The 27,856-nt window shown below is 48.0% G+C and overlaps 1 protein-coding gene across 2 annotated transcripts in view; it reads right to left on the minus strand.

Moving 5' to 3' along the window:
* Positions 1-371: 371 nt before the first annotated feature.
* P3H2 (prolyl 3-hydroxylase 2) overlaps positions 372-27,856 on the minus strand; it is a 127,205-nt gene continuing 99,720 nt past the window's right edge. For both annotated transcript variants that reach the window (XM_083739477.1, XM_083739478.1), the window contains exons 5-15: positions 27,346-27,488; positions 25,983-26,072; positions 23,625-23,665; positions 21,087-21,181; positions 15,070-15,197; positions 14,355-14,450; positions 11,322-11,472; positions 9,813-9,930; positions 8,702-8,777; positions 6,441-6,581; positions 372-3,407 (exon numbers count right to left, since the gene is read on the minus strand). In XM_083739477.1, coding sequence (XP_083595603.1) covers positions 3,315-3,407; positions 6,441-6,581; positions 8,702-8,777; positions 9,813-9,930; positions 11,322-11,472; positions 14,355-14,450; positions 15,070-15,197; positions 21,087-21,181; positions 23,625-23,665; positions 25,983-26,072; positions 27,346-27,488 — 1,172 coding nt within the window. In that variant the 3' untranslated portion in view covers positions 372-3,314. The remainder of the gene's footprint in view (positions 3,408-6,440; positions 6,582-8,701; positions 8,778-9,812; positions 9,931-11,321; positions 11,473-14,354; positions 14,451-15,069; positions 15,198-21,086; positions 21,182-23,624; positions 23,666-25,982; positions 26,073-27,345; positions 27,489-27,856) is intronic.

Genomic DNA, 27,856 nt, shown 5'->3' on the forward strand with positions numbered 1-27,856 from the left:
GGAGCTCTGTGGGCCGGGAGGGCGTTTTCCATCCTTGGGGCTCGATTAAGCAGAGCGCGTACCTGCACAACTGCTCATGGTCCTCCGAGGCACACACACACACATACACACACACACACACACACACACACCACCGCCACAACACATTCCTTCTATCCGCAGTATTCCTTACAGGTATACTGTGTGCAGTAATAGTGCCACCTGCTGACTGTGGACAGAATAGTGACACAACGCCCTTCAATACAGTTCACCGTTGCTCACTTCACTCAAGGCTAGGAAAGGTGGTCGTGCCCCCACGATGGGCTCACCTGCCTCTCTCCCTTTGCCAAGAACTAAGAAGAGACAATAAAAACAGAGGGGACACGTAGGTCTGTTTTCTGAATTTTGTTTATTCCTCCCGGGCTTAGACACAGCTCTGGGGATTGACATCAAACGCTCTTCAGCAGCTCTGAAGGACTCTGGCTAGCTCTGCGGCATGGAGGAGACAGAGGGCTGGGTGGGTGCAAATGGGTTGCCAGGTTGTGTGCAGGTTTTAAGGCAAGGGGAATGAGGAATGAGGGCTTGCGGGCTGTTTACACCAGTGATGCCAAGACCCTCCAGCTGAGAAAATGACAAGGAACTGAAGGTTGGAAAGACGATTGCAGCCACATGATGAGGAAGCTACCTGAGCTGTTGGATGCAGGGATGCAAATATGGCCAGCAGAGGGGGACACAAAGAGACAGCTTGAGAAGCACAGTTCTACTCCATCCTGCCCTCTTGTAGCAGCTTCCCATCAGAAGCTGCCTTCTACTGAGTCAGGTTGTTCATCCAGCTAGCTCAGTACTGGCTACCCGGACTGGGAAAGACTCTTCCATGTTTCAGGAAGGACTCGTTCCTAGCCCGGCCCGGACATCACCAGGAACGGACCTTCTGCATGCAAGGCAGAGGCTCTCACAACTGAACTGTGGGCTTTCTGGAGAACAGTAGAAGCAACCTGCTGGATCAGGCCCATGGCCCACCTACTGTGGCATCCTGTTCTCACAGTGGCAGACCAGATGCCCAATGGGAAACCCTAAAACAGGACTCAGCCTCCTCCTCCCTGAATTTGTCCAATCCTCTTCTAAAGCCATCCACGTTGATGGCCATCTCTGCCTCTTCATGGAGGTGAGGGCCATCAGTAGCTACTAACTTCTGAATCCCAGTTGCAGGAAACCACAGGAGGGCTGTTCTTTTTCTGGAGTCCTGTTTGCAGATTTCTGGTCAGCTGCAGTGAGAACAGGAACTAGAAGGGCCCCTGGCAGGCAGTTCTTATGTTCTTTGTGAGTTCCATAGTTTAACTCCGGGCTGCAGGGAGAAGCGCTTTCTTCTCTCTGCCCCGAATCTTCCAAAGGTTCAGCTTCATGGGGTGTGCAAGAGCTCTCATTCATTTCATTCAGCTCACCTTAAAAAGGAAATTGTTGGAGCTGGGAAACGTTCAGCCAGAAAATGGCCAGCGAAAGGATCGAGGGAGTGGAGTGACTCCCCTGGGTTGTGGCATTTGGGACTAACTTGTTTAGAGAAAAGGTGCATAAGAGGTGAAATGATAGAGGTTTATGAAGTGATGGAGAAAGTATCTCTCCCTCTCTCTTATGTTCAGTGGAGCTTGTGCAGAAGTGGAGCTTATGCAGAAGAATTTGGGTGTGTTTGTGACTCCAGATCGAAGGACCGTGTGTGTGCTAACACAAATCCACAGGTAGGAGGTTTCACTTTGAAAAGTCTTGTGAATAGCAATGCCATCTAATGGCTTTCCTTCACAGGCTCAGTGCATTTTACATAAAGATTCCAGTGTTATGTTTCCTCCCACCTGCGTAAGGAAAAGCTTCAGCCTCGTGACAGCATCTGATGCTCCTGAACTGTTGGTTGGGATTAATTCCTCATCCACTAAGAGAGGTAAGACAGAGGTGGTCCCCGCCTCAGACTCTTCCCTTTTACAAACTCGAGAGAGTTCATATTAATTTTCAGGTTATCCATCCCATGAGATTCTGGCATAACGATCAGAAGAAACGCAAGAGGGAGACTCTCCATTCAGCTCACGGTTAATGTAAGGAACTCACTGCTGCAGGATGCCATGGGCTTTACCAAAGGATCGGATGATTCCACGGGCTCTGTAGATCTCACAACACATGACTGTGTACAAAGAGGCAGTCTGACAAAGTGCCAGAATTGGAAGAACAAAAACAAAAGGGAAGATTCTCTCTAAATTCATTGGCAGTTGCCTTAAACCAAGTCAGACTATTGAGCCCACCTTCAAAGTGCCAGCTGGTCCCATAAGGATTTAAGAAAAGCCTGCTGGATCCAATCACTGGCTCATCTAGTCCAGAATCCTGTTCTCACAGCGGCCAACCAGATGCCTCAATGCATTGCCCCTGCAGCTAGTAGCCCTTGGCAAGCCCTCTCTTCCTCCAAGAATTTGTCCAGTCCTCTAGTACAGGCACGTCCAACTTCCAATAGACTGTGATCTACTCACACTATTTAAAAAAATTGGCAGTGATCTAACTATTGGATTGACCAAAGTTGTTGTTTTTTGGGGAGAGCCTTCACCAAAGCTCTTAAGCTTTCTTTAGGGGAGGGTTGACCACAGCTGTTGAGCTTTTTTTCCTTTTCCTTTTGGGTCAGTCGATCTGGATCATGCAATCAACCAGGATCAACCATGGATGTCCCAGGATTGACTGGTAGATCGCAATTGACCTGTTGGACCTGCCTGCTCTCATATAGCCACACGGGCTGGTGGCCATCTCTGCCTCCTGGTTTAACTCTGCGCTGTGTGAAGAAGTCCTTTCTGGCCTCTGGCCTGAATCTCCCAAGCCCCATCTTCATGGGCCAGAGCATTTGGGCTTTTGGGAAAGGAGTCGTTCCTTGCCAGTGGAGACACTCATAACTGAGCCCTGCTGAAATCTGGGATTAGGAGGAAGGCGTCCAAGAGAAAGGAGGAAGCTTGGAGGTCTAGAGCCTCTTTCTTCCTGATGCCACTCAAAGGCGAGAGCCGGTGCTGGTCTGGGACGCCGACGGTGGTCCACGGCTGAGAGTGTGGGGTGCCGAAAAGTGCAGGGGGTCCAAAGCAGAGACTTCCAGGGATTGCCAGGAGAAGCGTGTATCCGGGAGCTGAGGGCTGAGCCCAGCGCAGGAGGACGAGGAGGGGGAGAGAGCCTGGGAACCCCTCCAATATCCCCTGTGAAACTTGTCCGTTAATTTATACCGAGGATTTGTACAAAAATAAAGGGTTCTGCTGATAAGATTTAGAACAAATATTAAATAAATATTCTTTTTTTTTTTAATGGCGTGTCCGTGGCCTAGTTCATAGCTCATCTCTGGGGTTGATGCCGGATTCACTGGGTCCGAGGTGCTCCTGGTTCAAGGCTGCAATGACTTCGTCGGCTTTGATCCGCTCCTGGAGGGAAGGAGAGAGAGAAGAGGGAGTCAGGAGGGCGAGGGAGCGTGGAGGCTGGATTATGAAGGAGGGTCCACCACGTCCCAAGGGATTCTGTGGCTGGGGGATGTGGTGGTGAACAAGGGGGTCTCTCGGTCCTAAGGACGGGGGGCAATCATAGAATCACAGAATCACTCCAAAATTGAGGATTGGGCCTGTTACATCTACCTCCCTGAAGCTCAGCACCAACACCCCACAGGAATGCATGCTGAGTCCCTACCTGTACTCATTGTACACATATGACTGTATTTCATCTGATCTATCCACTGTAATTATTAAGTTTGCAGATGATACCACCATAATGGGTCTAATTACAGGTGGAGATGAATCAGTGTACAGGGGGGAGGTTCAAAAAGTATCTGCATGGTGCCTAGAGAATAACTTGCACCTAAATATTAGCAAGACAAAGGAGATGGTCTTGGACTTTAGGAGGAAGAGAGGGGAACTAGCCCCGTTGTATATTGGGGTGTGTGTGTGGAGAGAGAGTCTCTTCCTTTAAATTCCTGGGAGTTTACCTTAGTGAAGACCTCACTTGGAAAAACAATATAACTCATGTGGCCAGGAAGGCCCAACAGAGACTCCATTTCCTCATTTGTGAAAGAACAATGTTAAACAACAATTGATGACCTCCTTCTACTGGTCCACAATAGAAAGTGTCCTCTCATGTTGTATCACAGTGTGGTACGTTGGCTTTACAGCCACGGACAGAAAGTCTTAACAGAGGGTGGTGAACACCGCCCATGATATCATGGGCTGTCCCTTGAGCCCGCTAGATGACATCACAAGGGATCGTTGCCTTAGGAGAGTGAGAAAAATTCTCAGGGACGATTCACACCCCGGCCAGCACCTCTTTAATTTCCTACCCTCGGGCAGGAGACATAGAAGTATAATCAGTCGTAACAACAGGCTAAAAAACAGTTTCTATCCATGGGCTGTTAGGCTGCTGAACGGAAAATAATATAGCGCAACTGACTTTTAGGGTTGGTGTGTTGTGCAACAAACACAGAGTGCAATTAGACTGAGTGTATGGGGAGGGAGGCTCGGTTAATTTCATTGTACACAGGTTGTACATTGACAATAAATGTATCATCATCATCATCATCATCATCATCATAGAATTGCAGTGTTGGAAGAGACCCTGAGGCTCATCTAGTCCAAGCTTCTGCAGTGCAGGAATTGCATGATAATAACAAAAATGCTACAGCAGGGGTAGTGAATAGTTTGGGGAGGTCTCCTTAAATTAAAAGGGCTTAAATTTGGCTGCATTGTAGCTTTTGCAATAAGGCTGCTGTTCACATAGTGTTGCCATTTTCAGCCACAGACTAAGCTCAGAACTCTTCTTCTCTGCTTGCTGAAGAGCTCTGTGTGACTCAAATGTGCTCTCATCAAGTTGTGTGTTGGTCCACAACTCCCTATTGCACTCTCTTTCAAAAGAAAGCTATATAGTGATGTACATTTTGGGAGATGTGTCCCAGGTTAATTCTACAAACAGACCACCAGGTGTCAGCAGTACCCTAATCTAAGTGAATTTCGTTGGACTGGTCATGTTGTGTGGATGCCTGATGATCGCCTTCCAAAGCAACTACTCTATTCCCAACTTAAAAATGGAAAGCGTAATGCTGGTGGTCAACAAAAGAGGTTTAAAGACTGTCTCAAGGCAAACTCCCCCCCAAAATTAGTATATACACCAACAACTGGGAAACACTGGCCTGCGAGCGCTCCAATTGGAGAACAGCCTTTCCCAAAGGTGTCCTGGGCTTTGAAGACACTCAAACTCAGGACACAAGGGAGAAATGTGCTAAGAGGAAGGCAGGCTTGGCAAACCTACACCGTGATCAACTCCCACCCGGAAACCAATGTCCCCACTGTGGAAGGACGTGTGGATCCAGAATTGGCCTCCACAGTCACTTATGGACTCATTGTTTAAGGAAGTTATGAATGGGTGACATTTTAATGTATTTTTAATCTTTGTTGGAAGATGCCCAGATGGACGGGGTACAAATAAATTATTATTATTATTATTATTATTATTATTATTATTATTATTATTACCGTGTTTATGGAATACAATCTTACTCAGCTACGAGGGATCACCAAAGAAGAAGACTCTAAGTGATGCCCTATCAAATACTAGCTGGATTTGACAGTACTGTAGTAATAAACTTGGTTTCCATTATGTCATGGATCAGTTTTGAAAAGGTTTGCAAATCAAAACCAGCAGCTGAATATTGTGTGCGCAACATTTATTCATTTATTTATTTCATAAAATGGACACACATCTTGATTGTAAGGGGGAAAGGATAAATATAAAAAAAGAAAATCAAGAAAAAATTGGCTTGGGATATGAACCAGTCAAAGACCTTTCTGCTAATTCCCTTTGGCTGTAATAGGAGAGACATTGTAACTAAGCCAGGGCAGTATCTTTGCAGCAGATTTGTGCCTATTTAAAAAAAGAGGAGGGACGCAGGTGGCGCTGTGGGTTAAAGCCTCAGCGCCTAGGACTTGCCGATCGAAAGGTCGGCAGTTCGAATCCCTGCAGCGGGGTGCGCTCCCGCTGCTCGGTCCCAGCGCCTGCCAACCTAGCAGTTCGAAAGCACCTCCGGGTGCAAGTAGATAAATAGGAACCGCTTACCAGCGGGAAGGTAAACGGCATTTCCGTGTGCGGCTCTGGCTCGCCAGAGCAGCGATGTCACGCTGGCCACGTGACCCGGAAGTGTCTCCGGACAGCGCTGGCCCCTGGCCTCTTAAGTGACATGGGCGCACAACCCCAGAGTCTGGCAAGACTGGCCCGTACGGGCAGGGGTACCTTTACCTTTACCTTTTAAAAAAAGAGGAGAATGAAGATAGTGAAATAAATTGCTGGCATACTAGCATCAGCGTGGGTCTGACAGCTCTCTCCTTTCAATCCGGTTTCATTGGACGGCCTTTCTCATCGAGTGAGAGAGCTCCTGCAGGCTCTCTTCTCCCATGTAAACGTGATAACGAAAAACTCACCAGTTCCCGGTAGAGAGGGTTGAGGGTGAACCACAAGGCAACCGCACACCGCTGGCCTTTGGTCACAGCCTTCACACCATGAGGATTCTCCCCACCAGATGAAAAGCTGATCATGCGCCCACATTTGGGTTTGATGGAGGCCTGGGAAGCAGAGAAAGGGCAGGAAATGTTAGCGGACATTCCTCTTTCTCTTCCCAAGGGTTTGGAATCAGGAGCCTCTGATCCTGGAGTCAGCATAAGACTGTCCTGACTAGTAGTCACCGCGACCATGTAACACCGGTCTTGAAAGACCTACACTGGCTCCCAGTACATTTCTGAGCACAATTCAAAGTGTTGGTGCTGACCTTGAAAGCCCTAAATGGCCTCAGTCCTGTATACCTGAAGGAGCGTCTCCACCCCCATCGTTCAGCCCGGACACTGAGGTCCAGCTCCGAGGGCCTTCTGGCGGTTCCCTCTCTGCGAGATGTGAGGTTACAGGGAACCAGGCAGAGGGCCTTCTCGGTAGTGGCACCCTCCCTGTGGAACGCCCTCCCACCAGATGTCAAAGAGATAAACAACTATGTGACTTTTAGAAGATACCTGAAGGCAGCCCTGTTTAGGGAAGCTTTTAATGTTTAATAGGTTATTGTATTTTAGTGTTTTGTTGGAAGCTGCCCAGAGTGGCTGGGGAAACCCAGCCAGATGGGCGGGGTATAAATAATAAATTATTATTATAGTCACCATGGGCCTTAAAGTCATGCAAATAGTGAAAGAAGAATGCCAGACGAAAGTAATGGACTACACAGATTTAGATAAAATGGCAGGAAGGATTTGAAATCTGCAGGACCAGAGATTTACAGAAGATTGGAAGAAATATACAAACTATTTGAAGAGCAACTGTAATCAACAAATTACACTAGTAGGACTACAAGAAGTTTTGTAAGGAGAAATACATGAAACATTGCAAAGTAGAGAAAGAATAGAGATATTAGTTATGAGACTTAAATGTAATAGTGAAGTAAGAAATGTATATTAAGTGAATAGACTGGAAAATTTTTAGATGTGATTGATGGAAGTCAAAAAATTGTATAAGATGTAAAAATATGTCTAATTACTGTTGGAAATAATATGTTAAAAAAACATATATATATATATATATATATATATATATATATATATATATATATGTCATTCAAATAGGTGGCCACCCCCCTACATCTTGCAGCTGGGAATTCCGCAGTTTAACACCGCAAATAAGAACTTCCTTTCATCTGTCTTGAATCCCCCCCCCCTTTCAGGTGCATTGGAGGATCCCCACTGGGTTTGAGTTTTATGAGAGAGGGAGGAAGACCTCCTCTCTCTGTAATCCCTCTACACCAGAGCTTGCCAAACTGTGTGTCGAGAAACATCAGTGTGCTGGCTGTGGGTTTGTCATACGAACGTTCCCTGCGCTCCTCCCTGGAAAGCATGTCTAAAAAGCGTGTTTGGAAAGCTCTTATCTGCTCCATGCATAATCTTATGTGCCTCTGTCCCCTTGCACCGTATTCCCTAAAACCCCAAAGACCCAAATGTTGTTGCCTTTCATGGTAGGGGAGCAACCTATGGTTAGCATCTGGCACAGAGTGTTAAGTTGTGGGTGAACATATCAGAAGACACAGCGATTCTTCAAACAGCTCTTGTTTATTCACAGGCCATAACAGAACTAAGCTGAAGTGTTCAGCCAGCCTGCTTATATAGAGCTCCACTAGAACACAACAGTAACCATTTTCTGTAACTATCCAATCACTGAATGTCACTTTCAATCCCTTATTTGCATATGCGGACCTGAGTGAAAACTATCTACAGTATCCCCCTGCTGGCCCAGGGTGAGAACTTCAGTACATAACACAGAGCTCTTCCACAATGCTCCCTTGGCAATCTCCCCCTGAGATTGTTCGGAGGCCTCTGCCTTGCTGGCCCTTTCCCATCTGGCCTGGGAGAGTGGAATGCGGACTGACTCCAGCTACAAAAACTGAGGCTGCTGGACAGATTCTCGGGCTGGAGGGTTGAGAGAGCTGTTGTTGTTATTGATATTATCATTGTATCTTTAGTTTTAGATCTTATGATTTACATGGAAGTTGTTTCCATTTGGTTGTGTACTTTTTGATGTGTTTTTTATTGTTTATGACTTCTGTTATGTTTGTAATTATGTAAATCTTGCCATGTTGCAAGCCACCTTGAGCATAGTTTCAAACTATGGCAAGGCGGCATGCAAATAAAGTATTGATCGTGCTGATGCTCACCGTCACAGTCTTGGCATCCATCTCGGTGAAGATAAATTCACCCCCTTCGAAATCGCTGTTCATGTACAGGAGGGCACTAGCAGGAGAGAAAGCGGGAAGGTTAGCGGAGGGAGCCTGGTCCCGACGTGCTCTGAAGAAAGTCCCTCTCATTATCAGGGTGGCCTCTGTTGTGTCTGGAAAAGTGCCGTCTAACCACAAAACTGGTAAGAAACGGTTTAGGAGGAACACTGACTGATAAAGTAAAAAAACATCTCCAGAGAAGGCACAAGGAGGTTTCTGCATGTACAGTAAAAATTTGCTGACTAAAGCAACATTTCAATGTTCTAGCGTTTGTCCGGTCTTTCAGGTTCCTATTGGAAGACTGGACAAACGCTAGAATATTAGCAGTGGCAAAGTTTTTATCGGTGGTTGCAAGAACCAATGATCCCTATATTCTGAACAAAATGCTTGTTTAACCTGGAGGTAGGCTGCATGAATTGTGTATTGCTTTGTAATGATTTGTTGGGTCTCTGGACCGTAATAAAGATTGATGACGATGATGATGACATTTCAAGGACTTGGTTGGATTAAGATATAGGTGTTGGTGCTGACCCTGAAAGCCCTAAATGGCCTCAAAGGCCCAGTATACCTGAAGGAGCGTCTCCACTCCCATCGTTCATCCCAGACACTGAGGTCCAGCTCCGAGGGTCTTCTGGCGGTTCCCTCACTGAGAGATGTGAGGTTACAGGGAACCAGGCAGAGGACCTTCTCGGTGGTGGCGCCCGCCCTGTGGAACGCCTTCCCACCAGATGTCAAGGAAATAAACAACTATCTGAAGTTTAGAAGACATCTGAAGGCAGCCCTGTTTAGGGAAGTTTTTAATGTTTGATGTTTTAATGTATTTTTAATCTTTTGTTGGAAGCCACCCAGAGTGGCTGGGGAAACCCAGCCAGATGGACAGGGTATAAATAATAAATTATTATTATTATTATTATTATTATTATTATTATTATTATTATTAAGTAATGGGGTGGCAGAAAGTGGCTGGGAAGTGCATGAACGGCTTAGACGGTGTATATATTTTTTCCTATGCAGAGAATTTCCAATGGAAATTACGGGTTGCCAACCCTACCTGTAATCTCGGAAGGTGTAGGCGGGGGGCTCTTTCCAACACTCATTGGCTTCCGGGTCCAGGAGGCAATTGTCAGCATGGATAGGGTGGCTGAGGTCATTCCTCCGCTCCTGGTGGCCTGCAGAGGGCAAAGATAAGGGAGGTTCAGCCTTGCTTACAACCTCTCATTTCATCCCGGGTCTCACTAAATAAACAGCAACAGATTACCGTATTTTTTGCTCAAAAATGAAGCGGAAATGTGTGTGCATCTTATGGAGCGAATGCAGGGGGGAGGCAGGCAGGAAAAGCCCCCAAAAGTCTCACGCAAGCTCCGCACGGCTCTTGCGGGCTTTTCCTCAGGAGGGAGAAGGGACTGACACGGCCAGTCAGTCCCTTCTCCCTCCTTGTAGAAAAGCCCTAAGGGACCGCGCACTCCTTAAAGGGTGCGCGGCTCCTGTGGGCTTTTGCAAGACATGGGGGTATTGCCATAGCCGCGTGCAGCCTCTCCTGGCTGGAGAGGTTGCGCGCAGCTATGGCAGAAGCCAAGACAGTTTGCTCTTTGGGGCTGGGGCTGGGGCTGGGGGACCCGGGCTTCCCTGGCAGCCCCGAGAAGCTCGCGGAGTAGCGGGAAGGCTGCACGCCTTTCTGCTGCTCCCCAACCTGCTCTTTGGGGCTGGCGGTGGGCTTCCCCCCGTGGCGTAGCGTGGGAGGTTCCGGGGGGCCGGCCGCACCGGGTGCAACATCTGGGGGTTAGGGTTAGGGGGCACAAATCCACGGGTTAGGGGACGCAAATCCATGGGTTAGGGGGCACAAATTACTTGCCTTGCCCCGGGTGCTGACAACCCACGCTACGCCACTGCTCTCCAGGCTTCCAAGGTAACTGCCTAAAGGTGACTGAAGGCACCTTGAATGGCACCTTGTTTTAGAGGGGGAGAACAAGAAAAAAAATTCTCCCCCTCTCTGCGCAGCGCCTCCTGCCGCTTCACTGAAGAGGCACTGGGCAGAGAGGGGGAGTTTTTTTTTTCTTCTTGTTCTCCCCCTCTAAAACAAGGTGCGTCCTGTGGTTGGGTGCGTCCTATAAAGCGAAAAATACGGTATTTCTTTGTTGCTGTGCAAACTACTGAGTCACGACTGGCCATATTTTCAGTAATGTATGCATTGTTATGCAAGCTTTCCCTTAATACACACAATTCTGTTCACCTTATTTACCGAGAGAATTGTATCACATTCTTCTGGAGGATTTCAGAGAACAGTTGTGTTTTGCTCCAAGTTCATTTGCTTGGTGAATGCTCACAGCACTTCATATCTCCACAGAAATCTCCAAATGGCTTACAAATCCGGCAAAGAAGAACCAACAAATTCTTGGGGGGAAGCCACATAAACGTGTAGTGAGGAGGCGACCGCATTTGAGTCTGAACAATGCCTCATGGATAATTCTGCATTCTAAGTAACGTAATTCAATCAACATCTCTGAACAGCATGCAGGAGTAAGGTTCGGCAGACTGGAAAGTTTTTTGAGGCAGGCCTTACCTGACAGAGCCGTCCGGCACACCAGGTGTGTGTAGGAGAAATAGAGGGTGGAATTGAGCCTGAAGTATGACTCCACAATCCTGCGGGCTTTCTCGCTGACATCGTAGAAGAGGCGGGCGCTCCCCAGGGGAACTCTCCCCTCGTAGCCAAACTGCGGGAAAACCAGAGTGCAATTGTTCCCTCAGTTCCAAATCCAGCCCACCTTCAACCAAGAATGTGGAGAGCTTCTCCTCAGGGCCGTTTTAAGCATATCCGGCGCCGTGATGCAAAGCTCCCTTCGGCGCACACACACACCGGATTTCCAGAGTTGTCGACCTTTTTCCTTTTTTTAGGGAGGATGGTGCTGCCAGCGGGGCTGGAGGAGGCAGGCAGCAGCTGGAGGGCAACTCCTCTGGCGGGGAAGAGGTGGAGGCTGGACGCGGCGCCTCCCGGCTCAGCTGGATGCTTTGTGCCGCGGTGGCCACAGCAGACGGAGGCTCCGGGTGGGGCGCTGCTTCGGCGCGGCATGGCAGAGGCGGGCAAGGGCGGTGAGCTGATGCCAGGAGGCACCACGTCCAGCCTCTGCCTCTTCCCTGGTGCCCTCCAGAACTTGGCACCCTGGCGCCCCGCGCCACTAGCCTCTATGGGTAAGACGGCCCTGAGCGAGAGACACAACTCGGGAAGAAGTAGCTGGTGGGTGTTTGGGGAAAACAAAGCCATGTTGCTCATGATTAATCCCCTCTTGCCTCTATGGGGCTTCTCCTACATCAGAACACAAGAAGAGCCTTGCGGGATCAGGCCAAGGGCCTACCTCTCCCAGCATCCCGTTCCCAACCAGTTGCCCGCAAGAAACCCAAGGGAAGTTTTGAACACAAAAGCACTTCCCCCCTCCTTGTGGTTGCCAATAACTGGGGTTCAGAAGCATCGCTGCCTCCATCCTGGCTAGGAGCCACTGACAGCCCCCTTGTAGGGCGTGGAGAGGCCTCCTCTCCCTTTGGTAACTTCACAGATAAGAACTAAGAAGCAGTTGATATGTTTATAGTCCTTTTATTACAGCATCATGTTGAAAGCACAAATATACAGCTCTCCGCAAGGAGGGGAGTTGCCTACTCTAAACCCTCCTTCTGACTTCTGCAGCATTTTAGGCGCCAACGGGGAGTTCCTTCCTCCCTCTGCCTCCTTTGCTCTCTGATACGTCCGGACCTCCGAGTCCGTTGTGATGAGGGAGGTCCCCCACACTCTCGATTGATGTCTCTTCTAGCTGTCCCATCCCTTCTGGCTCCCTTGTCATTATCTCGCAACTAGGTAATTCCTCCCTAACCTGTTCAGCTTCTGTTTCTGAACACACTATGGACAGGGGAGGGGTGACTCTTCCCCCTCCAGCTTTTCATCAGAGAGAAGCTGGTCTGCCATAGAATGCATTCTGTGCAACTGCCATAAAACTTAGGGAACAAGCTGTACTACCAAATGATTAAGGTTTTAAATGACAATTTTAAGTTATATTTTAGTGATCAAGATTTCATAAATTGTTAACTGCCGCTCTATCTGAATTGTCTCTGTTACACCTAATTGCAATTCAATGTATTCCTGTTGTGTTTTATGATTTTCCTGATATTGCAAGTGAGCCAGAACTGGTCTGTGACCGTAATAATAAAATTCATTCATTCCTCAGTCCTCATCATCAGACCATTCCCTGACAACTCTCCTCCACGGATCCGTCCGATCCTCAATTTAAGCCATCACGGTTGGTGGCCGTCACTGTGGCAGGGAGTTCCATTGTTTAACTCTGTGCTGCTTGCAGAAGGACTTTCCTTTTATCGACCTCAAGTTTTCCAACGGTCAGTTTCGTTGGATGTGCACGAGTTCTAGTGTTAGGAGATAGGGAGGAAAACTTCTCCTTATCCCCTCTCTCTGTGCCATGCACAGTTTCTTAAAGTGCTATTGCAGGGGTCAACAAGGTTTATCTTGCCTGGGCCAGATCAGTCCCGCAGAGATCCCACTGTAGGCTGGATTACACCTGTGCTTGAGCCCGCAATTTTTGGCATCTGAGCAGATGTGATTTTTGGCACCAGGGAAGCGAGTCCCTGCGCCGTGCTGCTTTAGCACAGTGTGCGAGTGGGCAGCTGGTTTGGGGGCGGCTTGTGGGCTGGTCAAACGACCTCTGTGGGGCAGCTTCCGGCCCATGGGCCTTAGGTTGCTGACCCCTGTGCTATCGTGTCGCCTCAAAGAGCTCATCCACACTGCTGTTTGCCCCACTTTTCCCTGGGGAAACTTGTGGTTTACCGCTGAATCGGACCAAATGGAAATTGGGTTTTATGTGGATTGCTGTTTGTTCTGATTCAGCGCTAAATAATGAGTTTCCCCGGGGAAAGCTGCAGGGCAAATGCAAAGCCTCTCAGACCCATTCATTCTAGGCATAGATGTGTCCTTATTCACCCTTCCTATAAACCGAAAAGTCCCAAACACTGCAACATTTCTTCACGCCAGCGCTGAGGTCCAGCTCTGAGGGCCTTCTGGCGGTTCCCTCCCTGTGAGAAGTGAGGTTACAGGGAACCAGGCAGAGGGCCTTCTTGGTGGTGGCGCCCGCCCTGTGGGATGCCCTCCCGTGAGATGTCAAGGAAATAAACAACTACCTGATTTTTAGAAGACATCTAAACGCAGCCCTGTACAGGGAAGCTTTTAATGTTTGATGTTTTATAGTGTTTTCAATATTCTGTTGGGAGCTGCCCAGAGTGGCTGGGAAGTCCCGGCCAGATGGGCAGGGTATAAGTAATAAATTATTGTTATTATATTATTATTTCTTCACTCCACTCCCTCGGCCATTTTGGCTGCCCTTCTCCGAACCTTTTCCATGTCTATCATATCCCTTTCGAGGTGAGGCAACCAGAACAGTGCACAACATTCCGAATGGGGTTGCGCCATAGACCTCTGCTTCTCTGCTCCTGCCCTAAACCATATGCCACTGAGCTTGGATCAGGAGCTAAGAGAGGAATCCTGAGATCCCAGGGGAAAAGAGAGTCCAGTCGACTGCAAGTTGAGCAGCAACCCTCGTACCTTGAGAGCTTTGAGGACGGTGGCCCCTTCGAACTTCTCGTTGGGTGTGTGGGGTGACATCTTCCCCCGGTATCCATCTCCAGCCAGCAGAATTCCCTGAAGCAGAAAAAGGATATCAGGATTATTCCAATATGTTGATGCAACATTGGACTTTCCAGCTTCCAAGCTTCAAGGATGACACGAAAGGATTCCATCCACTTGGAAGGTCATTGCAAACCCCAAAGAGATTAATGGGAGATTCTGCAGGGAGCAACCAGCCTTTCCCATGGGGCGCAAACTGCAGAATGTCTAGGGCAGGTATTACTGAGAATTGTATTGCATTTATACAACTGGTGTTTTTTTTAAAAGGATATTGTGTTATGTATGGATGTTCCATTATTTTATTCCTTTGTTCTACATAGCCCTGTGGTATTTTGACACTGGGCAGTACGTCAATTTCTTCAGCAAATATTCAGAAAGCTGCTGCCACACCAATTGGCAAAGGTAGGTGGGCGTTGGGTGCCAAAACACCTACAGACCATAAGGTCAGGGAAGGCTGGCTCTGCTGCAATAATCTGCAAGCCTTAAAGCCCCACGAGACTTTTAGTCATCCGTCACAGCCAAGGCAACAAACATCCTCACTCCATGCCCCAGTTATGGAGAGAATAACAGAAATAATTTGCATTCCTGTGCATTCCCCCAACTTCTCTTGCACCCTGAGTCATCGGTTACTCACATTGGCGACCCGGTGCAACTCCCGACACTCATCCTCTGTGATCACGTTGTCCAGCAGCACCCTCTGGGTCCCGTTCAGCTGCTCTGAGTTGTACACAAATTTTACATCGCTGAAGAGGAGGGGACCACCTGGGAAGAGACAGAGCGAGAGAGATGGAAAATCACTTTGCAAGAGGAGTTCACTTTTGCTTCTCTCTACCCTCAGATACTTAGCTGGGAGCGGCTTACGCAGAGGAGCAAGACAAAGGCCATGAGCCATTCAACTGACTCGGATGCCTTTTTTTGGATTCCTGCACGGCAGGGGGTTGGACTAGATGACCCCAGGGGTCCCTTCCAACTCTAACATTCTACGATTCATACAGGGCTCTCAGCCATCACTGAGCTGAGCAATTTTCCTCCCCTGCAAACAATGCCAGAACACCTGTAGTTTTCAGTAACAGACCAAGATCTGAATCACACACTTCAGAACTTGATGATGATGATGGTGGTGACGATAGGCGTTCACATGGTGAGGATCAGGCCACGAAAGCATCAGTGAAAGTCAACAGGAGTCTCAAGCACAGCTGTGGCTGGACCAGAGTTGCATTGTTGCTGGATGATGCTCTCACTGTAGCTTAAATCTAATAATAGAGTTGTAGACTTGGAAGGGGCTCCAAGAGTCATCTAGTTTAGGCCCGTTGACAGACGGCCGTCCAACCTCTGCTTAAAAACCTCCAAGGAAGGAGAGTCCACATCCTCCCGAGGAAGACTGTTTCACTGTCAAACAGCTCCTATGGTTTAGCTGAAATCTCCTTTCTTGTAAGTTAAAGTTGTTGGTTTAAATTCTCTCCTCCAGGGCAGGCGAAAAGAAGCTATATATATATACAGCCTTTTGCACCAACCAAAAAATAGCCAATATCCTCAGAAACCCCAAGGATAAAATCCAGTTGGAAAACCAAGGGATCTATGAAATACCCTGCAAAGTCTGCCCAGCCACGTACATTGGACAAACAAACAGACGAATAAATGCACGTATCGCAGAACACAAGAATGCCGTCAAAAAAGAAGAAAAAACTTCCTCTCTTTTCCAACACATGAAAGAAACAGGACACGAAATTAATTTTGCAGATTCCAAATTGCTCTTTAACACGGAACATCACCACAAGAGAATAATCATGGAAGCCATCGAGATAGAGAAACACCCTCACAACATGAACAAGCGTGACGACACATCCCGCTTGCCAGACATCTGGAAATTAGCCCTCCCCACAAAAACTGACACCAGATCCAGAGGCACACAGAACGCCAACACCAATCAACCACACCAGACCCAAACCCAGACCCTCTCCACAGATGAATTACTGACACCATCCAGTAGCCAATCCATGGTGGCACCTCCGGATGCTGCACCCCCCTGCAATCCCTACACAGATCTGGCTGACACAAGCCACAAAACCACAGCTCGCCCCTATACACGAAGCCAAGCCAAAGCACAACTAAGTGCAATACAGCCATCTTCTCAGGAAAACTCTTCACAAAGTTCAAGAGGTCAAGACACAAAGACTTTAGCAACTAATCCACACCTAATGACCCACCTAAGTGGTACTCAGGATATCACTCAAGAAATCACTCAAGGTATCTCTCAAGTAATTAAGGAACAAAAGAAGAAAAGGCACACTAGCCTGGGAACTTCCTCTCTGCCCAGAACATTGGAGGCTAGACACCACACCCCCTCTACAGTATTTATAGGAACTCAAACATTGAGATCCCGCTCTGTTCCAGTAACAAGAAGCCGAAAGCACCAGCCTGAAGATGACGAGTGAGACCTCGTCGAAACGTCGCCTAGACACCCCAACTTTTACACGGGAAGACACCCGAGGACACCAAAACCTGCATATATATATATATATATATATATATATATATATATATATATATATAAAGCCTTTGACAACATTTCTTGGAGTTTTATGAAAAAGAATTTACAGGGGATGGGGGTAGGGCAAGGGTTTGAAAATGGTATAGGCGCAAATATATATAATTTTTTATTAGTTTTTTAACATACCATTTTCAACAATAATTAAACTTACTTTTATATCTTATACACTGGGAGCCAGTGTAGGTCTTTCAAGACTGGTGTTATGTGGTCTTGGCGGCCACTCCCAGTCACTAGTCTAGCTGCTGCATTCTGGATTAGTTGTAGTTTCCGGGTCACCTTCAAAGGGAGCCCCACATAGAGCGCATTGCAGTAATCCAAGCTGGAGATAACCAAAGCAGGCACCACTCTGCGGGCACAGAGGGTCTCATCCTGCGTACCAGATGGAGCTGGTAGACAGCTGCCCTGGACACAGATTTGACCTGTGCCTCCATGGACAGCTGTGAGTCCAGAATGACTCCCTGGCTGCGCACCAGGTCCTTCAGGGGCACAGTTACCCCATTCAGGACCAGGGAGTCCTCCACACCTGCCTGCAGACTGTTCACCAAAACAGTACTTCTGTCTTGTCAGGATTCAACCTCAATCTGTTAGCCGCCATCCATCCTCCAACCGCCTCCAGGCACTCACACAGGACCTTCACTCTGGAGGATTACATCCCACATAAATCACAGAGCAAGCTTGTTTTCCAGAGGGTAGGACCTCCGAACCAATGGATTCAAATGACAAGAATGGAGATTTCAACTACACCTTAGGAAGAACTTTCTGGCAGTAAGAGCTGTTTGACAGTGGAATAGACTCCCTCGGGCGGTGGTGGAGTCTCCTTCCTTGGAGGTCTGTAAACAGAGGTTGTATAACTTTCTGCCATGGATGCTTTAGCTGAGATTCCTGCATTGCAGGGGGTTGGGCTGGATGACCCCAAGGGGTCCCTCCCAGCTCTACAGTCCTATGATTCTATGATTCTACTGTGCAACTCTATTATTCTATGTGCAGAATATGGGGCAGAGAGGAAGGATACTTACAAAACAGAGCCTTCCCAAAAGAATTAAAAAAGAAAACAATGGCAATTAGAACAGCAGCCAGCTGGCTTTTGTGCATTTATTTACAAGGCTGCTAAATCAGCATATTGGAGGAGAGGCTTTTCCCGGGGAAAAAATATCACTTTATGCCAAAATTGTTGAGTAGAGGACCTGGAACTGCAGCCAAGATCAGAGGCAGCAACAGCAGGATGGGAATCTGGGGGAAGAGGTTTGGGGGCTTTCTGTTTTCCCCTCTGACTTTTCAGAAAACAGATGGGTCCACATTGCCTGAAATGCTCAGCCTGGAATCTTTCAGGAGGGAGAGAACACGCACAGGCAGACACACAGAGATGAACACACACACACACACAAAGCTAATGGACTTTTTGTACCCTGGCCAGTATAAACCATCTTCTGTTTTAGCTGAACTGTGTTGCCTTTTGTGCAGGGGTTGCAGATTTGGACAAAGAGCCCAGCGTGGCTTGAAATACTGATCAGTGAGGTCATGTGGGGTCTTGGGCAAAACTCTCACATAGGTGGGTGGGAAGAGGGCTGGCTTTCCTCCCCAGCAGTGTTGTGGGGTATTGCTATGGTTCAGGGTATCAACAGAGCGGGATGCAATCTGCAAAATGCACACAAGCAACAAACACAAGGGATTCTTGACAATGCACTTTTTCACATTCCAGAGATTCCCCGTCCTTGTAACGCCCACAGATGCAAGAGGAAGAGGACAGAGGCCTTTGTATGGAGGGGTGGGGGCCCTGAGGCAGTGGGCACTTCTCAGCGGCCAGCTCCCATGAACCTGAGAGAGGCCTCCTCACACGTAAAGCCCTGCTTATGCACGCAGTGTGTTGTTTCTCAGATCAGTGGTTTGCAAATTGGACTGCAGCGCCCCTGGGGTGCAGTTGGGTTCCCTAGCGTGGTGCAAAGAGGCAAAGAGGCAGCAGGGGGCGCTGGTGGCACAAATGACTATCAGACTTTGAAATGCTGGTGGTCCTTAGGGGTGGGGAAGGTCTCTCAGGTATTGGGGGCCTAATCCTAACCCTAGCCCGTATAGTTAAAGCTATGGTTTTCCCAGTAGTGGTTTTCCCAGTAGTGATGTATGGAAGTGAGAGCTGGACCATAAAGAAGGCTGATGGCCGAAGAATGGTTGCTTTTGAATTATGGTGCTGGAGGAGACTCTTGAGAGTCCCATGGACTGCAAGAAGATCAAACCAATCCAACCTGAAGGAAATCAGCCCTGAGTGCTCACTGGAAGGACAGATCCTGAAGCTGAGACTCCAAGACTTTGGCCACCTCATGAGAAGAGAAGACTCCCTGGAAAAGACCCTGATGTTGGGAAAGATGGAGGGCACAAGGAGAAGGGGACGACAGAGGACGAGATGGTGGGACAGTGTTCTCGAAGCTACCAGCATGCGTTTGACCAAACTGCGGGAGGCAGTGGAAGACAGGAGTGCCTGGCGTGCTCTGGTCCAGGGGGTCACGAAGAGGCGGACACGACTAAATGACTAAACAACAACATGATTCCATGATTCTATGGTTCTTCCTTAAGCAGGTCAGCTCCACTTGGCCGGTTTTGCCACGGCTTTCAGGGCTTTCAGGGCTCTTGAAAATCTATTCAAGCTGAGCAAAACCTCCTCATCCATACAGCACAGTATTTCAATGTAAAGGAAAGGCATTCCGTTAGACTCAAAGCCACTGGACGGAAAGCAGGCAGCTCTGCTAGTAGTCGAAAGAACTCGTAAGGGAGGTCAGCCGTGAGCCAAGATGGGCTTCAGCACAGCTGGTTAACCTCCAATCATTGTCGATAATAACAGGTCTGTGTCTGGAAAGGAACCAGCCCTGTGTTTTTCGGACCACATGCGGAATCCATGGCTGGTTATTGGGTGTTTTCCGTAGCTTGGGTGGGGTCTCTGAGTGCAATCTAGCGAATCAGCCACACGCCACGGGAAACTCTGCGGGAGGGAAATGCGCGATTGTCAGAGAGAAAGAGGCCTTTGCCCTTTTCTCAGGCACACAAAGGGGAGCGGCTGCCTCGTCCCACCAGACGGTTTGATAGCAACCAAATAAAACAGAGTAAAATAAATCTGCGAGAGGAGAAGACGAAAGCCAGGCGTTTGGAGACGCTCAGCCTCCTTGCATGCCGGAACGAAAAAGCAAACCAGATGGGAGGAAGGTGGGACAGCCCTAAATCATGCTCAATTTGTCTAGGCTTGCAAAATTACAAGGGGGGGGGGATATAGGAAGCAGGGGGAGGAATAAAGAAGATGACGCTGCAGAACGTTTCTATCAAAACTGGCTTTGCTGTCACAGCAGAATTGCTCCAGAAGATGGCAAGATAAGAGCAATCTTTGGGCTTCCTGCTCCTCTGGACTTCATCTATATTACAAAGTAGCAGACGGGCTCTATCCAGGCACCACGATAAAGGGAGATCACAAACATTCAGAAGTCTTATTCACACATTACACTATATAATATAATAATAATATTATATTACACTACATTACACTAATCCAAACCTGTAAGAAACTCTTTTAATGTGGTAGCCAGTGTGCTAACTTGAATAAAATATTGGGGAGGGGGGTAGGTAAGCCCCACCCCACACAACTGATCACATGACACAGTACACACATCCTATTTGACAACAACACCCATTAACTTGGGGGGCAGCCCCCTCAAATATTTTAGACCCCTCTGCCCCTAGGAGTTGGCTCCTATGGTGATAGCACCTTTGGAACTCCCTGCCTATTGACGTCAGGCAGGTGCACTTCTGAGCCTGCAAAAAATGTTTTGGTTTTGGACAAGCTGACCCAGATATCTGTAAAGCTGGTGTGTTTTTAGTCTGTTGCAGGTTTTAAGTCGTTTGGAGCATTTTAACTGTTTCTACCAACAATTTTGCAGCTGCATTCCTTTCATAACCTGCTTTGAGGTTCTTCAACGATTGAGCGGCATATAAATTTAATGAAACAATAAAAGAAACCATGGCATAGCACGAGCGATGTGAGTTCCCAGGGAGCCGATTGCGGCTGCTTTGCTCTAGCCAAAGTTTCTCCTGTGGTCAGCAGTTGGGGGTGGACCGAATCTTACCTTCCCTGAGCTCACGGTCCAGTTTGGGTGCAGTCTTCTTTCCTACTGCCTTCCCAGAGCCATCTGCGTTGTCGCTCAGGACCCCCGAAGGAATCCTGCGGAGCAGAAGTCACAAGGAATTATGGGTGCACAGTAACAGCAGGAGACAATTCCCCGTGGCGCATTTGTTGAACACTGACATGCGGGGGGGCACATCCTGGTGGTGAAATGAGAAGGAGCTGCCCCCCAGCCCAGCACCCCCCCAAAAGCTCCCTTCCCCATAGCGTTGATAATGACAGGTTCCAGCAAGATCTCATGGAGCCTACAAGATTTTGCAAGATGCTGCTGGAAACAGACACTGCGGCTTCTACACCAGCGGCGGAGGTGAGGAAGGGTGCCCGCAGCTGCACCCCCCCCCCCCCTTGGTGTTTTGCCACCTGAGCTGCCTGCCTGAGCCCACCCTCATGGGTGAACCAGTCAGTTTGCATTTCTCAGTGCAGAAAATATTGAACTGATGTGTAGGGATCTTTCCTATTCTACTTAATACAAGAGGATTCTAGAAGCTACTAGGAGCTTCTCTGTGTGAGAGAAGCAGGCAGAAGGGTCATGGTTGTTTGGGTTATACCTTCTGGGAAACTGGTTTGAATTGATTCTCTTATCTCTTCCAATTAAGGTCATGCTGACTATAAATATAGACCAAAGAAAACCCCGTGTTGCAAAACAGAACACTCTGAATGTCGCAATAGGGTGCTCCAAGCACACCTTACTATAGTCATACCTCATGTTACGTCTGCTTCATGTTACGTTCTTTGAGGTTATGTCACGCGGCGACCCGGAAGTACCGGAAAGGGTTACTTCCGGGTTTCACCACTCACGCATGTGCAGAAGTGCAAAATGACATCACACGCATGCACAGAAGTGGCAGATTACAATCCGCACATGCACAGACGCGCCACTGTGGGTTGCACTCTTTTCATGTTGTGAACGGGCCACCGGAATGGATCCCGTTCGCAACCAGAGGTACCACTGTACACTGATCAGCTTACTACACTTTTTAGTGATAGCTGATCCATGGCCATTTGATGTAACTTTGGGGTCTATTAATTTGCTGATGAAGATTTATCATTGAAACAGTTCATTATTCTGGAAGAACTGTGCTGTCTGTTGCTGTGCTCGGAGCACCCATTGCGACGTTCGGAGCACCCATCACCTCATGTTTGTAGGATATTGACTGTAGAAAGGACTTCTGCTTCCATTTCAGTGATCTTTGACAGTGACATCCCACTCCTACCATTCCTGTTCATGGAACATTTATTTGACTATAAAATATAGGCCAGAAGGAGCCTGGGTTTTGCTTTCCTCTATATGTCTCTCTTCCTTCTGCTATTGTGATAGGAATTTTGAGGTCTTATGTTCATAACCGCACGTACATAGATCAGCGCAGGAAGACCAACCTGGAACCATTTTGATTCCTAAACTGAGCAAATGGTTTCTCTGCAAGGTCAAAGTGGAAAAGCCTCTCCATTGTCTTTTCCTTCACAAATCCTGTCTTAAGGGTATGTCTGTGTTTGAATAGGGTGTGAGCCTGTGACCTGGCCCAGGAACTAAGTATTTATCACTACAAAAGAATGGCCAGGCTCCCCAGGAAATCCAATCAAGTAACCTGCCAGACAGGAGGAAAAACAGTATTAAAATTTCTGTTTTAGACCGCCTTTTCTGTGATGTATGTATGATGTTTCTGGGGGTGGTCTTGATCTACAGGAGGGCAATTTCAAAAGTCTTTATAAGGCCTTGCACACCATTTTTCTGGGTCCTCCTCCTCTCCTGCGGGTGAGGGGAGCACCCTGTTGCAACAGATCAAGAAATATCAAGCTTACTAGCTGCTTTGCTTCTCAATATTCTCTGGTTGGCCTCTGTTATTTTCTCCTACCAATAGGGAACCTATGTAAGGACTCTATATGGGCTGTTGGATACCCCATAAGGGAAAAGGGCAATTTTTGTTTACAACACTATGGTGTTCTGTTTAATACTAAACCTTAGCACAGCAAAAGGAAGAGAGATAGAGAGAGGAGAGCAAAACCCAGGCTCCTTCTGCCCTATATTTATAAATGTCATGCCACAAAAATGGCTGCCACACACAGTCATCCCCTGAAGGGAATCACCGTTTGCCCTCTTCTCCCAGGCCTTGAAATATGCAACCATCTCCCAGGCAAAGGGAATCCCAAACCCCGGGACAGCCTCCCTCCTTTCTTAACTCTTCAAAAAGGCAGTTCTTCACCACAGAACTATTCACTTCTTCCCATGGCTACATTTTTATTTCATTGAATCAGAGAATTGTAGAGTTGGAAGGGGTGCCAGGGCCACCTCCTCCAACCCCCTGCAACACAAGGGACGACAACTTCCGTGTGAAAAGGGGATTTAAGATTTCCTGCTCCCTGAAGACTGGCAAGAAATTCTCCAAGTCCCCTGCGTATGTGTGTCTGTGGCTTGAATAAAAAAAGGTAGTCCATTTGTAAGGAGTATTCCCCATGGATCCATATCTCGAATGTGGCCGCCTACCTGTGCTCATCTTGCCGAGCCCCAGAGATGCTCCAGTACGTCTGAAACAAGATGGAGATTTGTTATATTAAGTGGGGAGGGGGGGGAGAAATTCTCTCATTTGACAAGCTGATTTATATCCATTCTGAACATATTGCCAGACAGCTCACAGATTGTTTCCAGACTATCAGGTTAGCCTGCAATCCCCTTCCTTCATTTACCTGTTTAGCCAGAACCGAGGTGATGCTATTGTCAAATTGACGCTTTCCAGCATATTCTGTGTTGCCCTCCAATATTTTCCTGGCCAGATTTTTGCCATTTGGTGTTTGTTTTTATTTTTCCGAAAGCTACAACTGTTTCCTTACTGCCCCCGATTCTACTTTTCATTTGAAATAACAAAATTAACAAATGAGACTGTGCCCCCATCCCAGAAAGCAGCACTCTCAGGAAATAGGAACTGAGCAATTTAGGAGTAATTAAGAAGCTATGCCTCAGTAATGCCTTAGTAAGGCACATCCTGTCTGGACTACTGCAATGCACTCTATGTGGGGCTGCCCTTGATGATGATAATACGAAGAAGAAGAAGAAGAAGAAGAAGAAGAAGAAGAAGAAGAAGAAGAAGAAGAAGAAGAAGAATTTATTATTTGTACCTCGCCCATCTGGCTGGGTTTCCCCAGCCACTCTGGGCGGCTTCTACAAAGACCAAAAATACACTAAAATGTCACACATTAAAAACTTCCCTGAACAGGGCTGCCTTCAGATGTCTTCTGAATGTCAGGTAGTTGTTTATCGCTTTGACATCTGATGGGAGGGCATTCCACAGGGTGAGCGCTACTACCGAGAAGGCCCTCTGCCTGGTTCCCTGTAGCTTTGCTTCTCGCAATGAGGGAACCGCCAGAAGGCCCTCGGAGCTGGACCTCAGTGTCCGGGCAGAACGATGTGGGTGGAGACGCTACTTCAGGTCTACTGACCGAGGCCATTTAGGGCTTTCAAGGTCAGCACCAACACTTTGAATTGTGCTTGGAAACGTACTGGGAACCAATGTAGCTCTTTCAAGACCAGTGTTATGTGGTCTCAGTGGCCGCCCCCAGTCACCAGTCTAGCTGCCACATTCTGGATTAGTTGTAGTTTCCGGGTCACCTTCAAAGGTAGCCCCACGTAGAGCACGTTGCAGTAGTCCAAGTGGGAGATAACCAGAGCATGCACCACTCTGGTGAGACAGTCTGCGGGCAGGTAGGGTCTCATCCTGCGTACCAGATGGAGCTGGTAGACAGCTGCCCTGGACACAGAATTGACCTGCGCCTCCATGGACAGCTGTGAGTCCAGAATGACTCTCAGGCTGCGCACCTGGTGCTTCAGGGGCACAGTTACCCCATTCAGGATCAGGGAGTCCTCCACACCAGCCCGCCCCGTCCCCCCAAAATAGTACTTCTGTCTTGTCAGGATTCAACCTCAATCCATTAGCCGCCATCCATCCTCCAACCGAAAAGAGCATAGAAACTTCAACTGGCTGCCGAGCCCTTGCGAGAACAGCTGCCCTGGCTACAGGTCTGTTTCTAGGCGTAGGTGTAGGGTTTTTTTAGTGGTTTTATGCGTCCCCCATTAGGGAATGCCTTGAGTCCCCCATTAGGGAAAAGGAATGGGTATAAACAAATATATTTGTGTGTGTGTGTGTGTGTGTGTGTGTGTGTGTGTGTTGATACCAGGAAGAAGTAATATGGGCAGACTCCAGAAAAAGGGAAGCATCTAATCAAAGTTGCAGGGGACCCTTTTCTGGCTGAAACTTGTGAGTTAAACTTACAGAAGGGCCTTGGAATATCACTACTAGATATTATAGCACTGTGTTAAGTCCTGGGTGGACTCTTAATTCTGCTTCTCAGGAAAGCATTACTCCAATGGTGGTAAATCGATCCAGTTTGAAAGCACCCATAGTAAACAGGTTTCTAAAGAGGGATTATGCAAATTCCTGGAGCCCCAGTGAACCGCCAGCTCTTCCTGTTAAATGAAACCTACGTGTTCAGAGGCAATATAAACTTTGAGCGTGAGATGATGGGGGGTTTTATGAAGGGAGTGGCTGTTTCCAGAATGCCAAGCTTATGAGTTTGGGGAGGTGTTAGGCCGGGCATTCTCTGAAAGCAAATACTTTACCTGAAGGGCCCTGGGACTGATCCAGCAATGCTCTTTGCATAGGTGACCTGGCAAACATTCCTTTCAGTGTGCAAAATGCCTCTGCAAGTCTAGATTGATCTCCTCCACAACCTGGCATGGCACGCAAAGGGACTTGATCAAGGCATTTCAGGAAGCGCCATGGCTTGGTATGAATCTAAATCTTAACCTCTTGCATCTGAAAGTTCATACCTCAAACTCTCTTGCACTTACCGGCTCCGTGTACAAGAAACCCAGGCCAGCTGCTCCTGTCTGCAGCAGGTACGATTCCAGCTTATGCCGCCTCAAGAATGTCACAGCTTCCTGAAACAACAAGGAGAAGGACTTAAAACCAGGCTGGTTGCGGAAAGAGCTCTCATAATTGACAATTGATAAGAGCATTGTTTTCAAATAAATCCATGAAGAAGCTCTTTTTTTGCTTCCAAGGTGAAAGGAAGAACTTCCTTTGAAAACAAATTCAGCAACTGTGCTGATCTCAGGCACTCAGTAGCCAGCCTCTCTTCCCATAATAATAATAATAATAATAATAATAATAATAATAATAATAATAATAATAATAATAATAAAATTTATTTATACCCTGCCCTCCCCAGCCAAGACCGGGCTCAGGGCGGCTAACACCAGATATAAAAGCAATTGATTAAAATACAACTTAAAAACAAGATTAAAATACAGCATTAAGATGCAGCTTTATTTCAGTAGAAACTCAAATAAAAAACGTTTTGGGGATGAAAATGACAAATCTTCACCAAGCCCAGGGGAAGATGAGTTGAGGGCAACTGCTCTCACTGGGCTTTTTCAGATCAGTAGGCATGGGGGTTGAAGCCTCTGAAGAAATAGATTGCCCTTCAAAATGACTCAATAGCCTTTACAGAGTACAAAAGAACAGGCAGGGGCATAGGAAGGAGGGCAGTGGTGGTGGGCCGCCATGGGTGCCCTCACTGAGGGGGGTGACATTCGGCGTGCCACCCGCCCGCCACTCCCCAGCCTACGCTGAGCCGTCAGGTGAGGGGGTGGAGCTGTGCTGCCTTGCCGACGGCCTTCCCCCCTTCCCCCTTCATTTTGACAGCTCTGGGGAAGCTTGGGAGTCACGGGGGGCAGCGCGCCATTGCCCCCCACTCCCAGGCTGCTTCCTGGGGGGGGGGGGAGAGCCTCCCCTGAGCTGTCAAAAGGAAGAGGGAAGGGAGGAAGGCTGCTGGCAAAGTGGCGTGGCTCCCCCACCGCCGCTGTCCAGGAAGCAGCTCGCCATGGGCAGCTCGCTCCACCCCCCATGGGTGTCTCGCCCCCTGGGATGCTCGTCATGTGCACAGCACATGCACAGCATGTGCGCCGCTCTGGGTGACGGAGCAGCTATCTCCGCCTCTGAGAACAGGTCCTTGCCCCCAAGGAGTTTGCAATATTCAGTTCAAGATGCGGGAAAAGGTGGAATTGAGGCAGCAGGGCTAGGAAGAATATGCATAGCCAGTTACATAAGGAGAGCTGATGTGCTGAAGAAGCATCGGTGTTGGCTTGGTTTGTATACCTGCAAAGGAGATTTCTGACAGCCAGCGGCCGATTCCCCGTATCGGCTTCTTACCTCTCTAGGCTTGATGCTCGCCAAGTCCACAAACCCTTCCAAGTTGACTTCATAGTAGCTTTCGTTGTCCAAGACGTCTTCGTCGTCCGGATGGAACAGGAGGTAAGACCTGGTGCACTCCAGAGCTTTGATGTAATCGCCCACTGAAAGAGGAGAACCCTTTAGACTGGAAATTTCACTTCAACTTTGCTGCCTCCTCCGCTGAGGAGAGCTTTGGACAGGGAAATTTGCTGCTGCAACCACAGAAGATTTAAAGGATTTAAGCAAATATCAAAAAAAACCCACTCTCTTTTATTTTTCCTGCATGTCTGAAACTGCAAAAATTGCCATAAAGCGAAGGACCACCTAGCAGACCAGAATTTGTGACAACCGAGTCTGCCGCATTCTCATGAATTGTACAGGTCTGAGCTACAGGATGGAAGTTCAGGAGTCCAAGAAGCCCCTACGCCAAATTAAGAGTGAAAGCTCTCCTCTCGTGTACAACTTGTCAAAATCCATTATCAAATAAGTA

Source organism: Podarcis gaigeae (genome assembly GCF_964106915.1).
Source record: "Podarcis gaigeae genome assembly, chromosome: 5".
Classification (NCBI taxonomy): Eukaryota; Metazoa; Chordata; class Lepidosauria; order Squamata; family Lacertidae; genus Podarcis; species Podarcis gaigeae.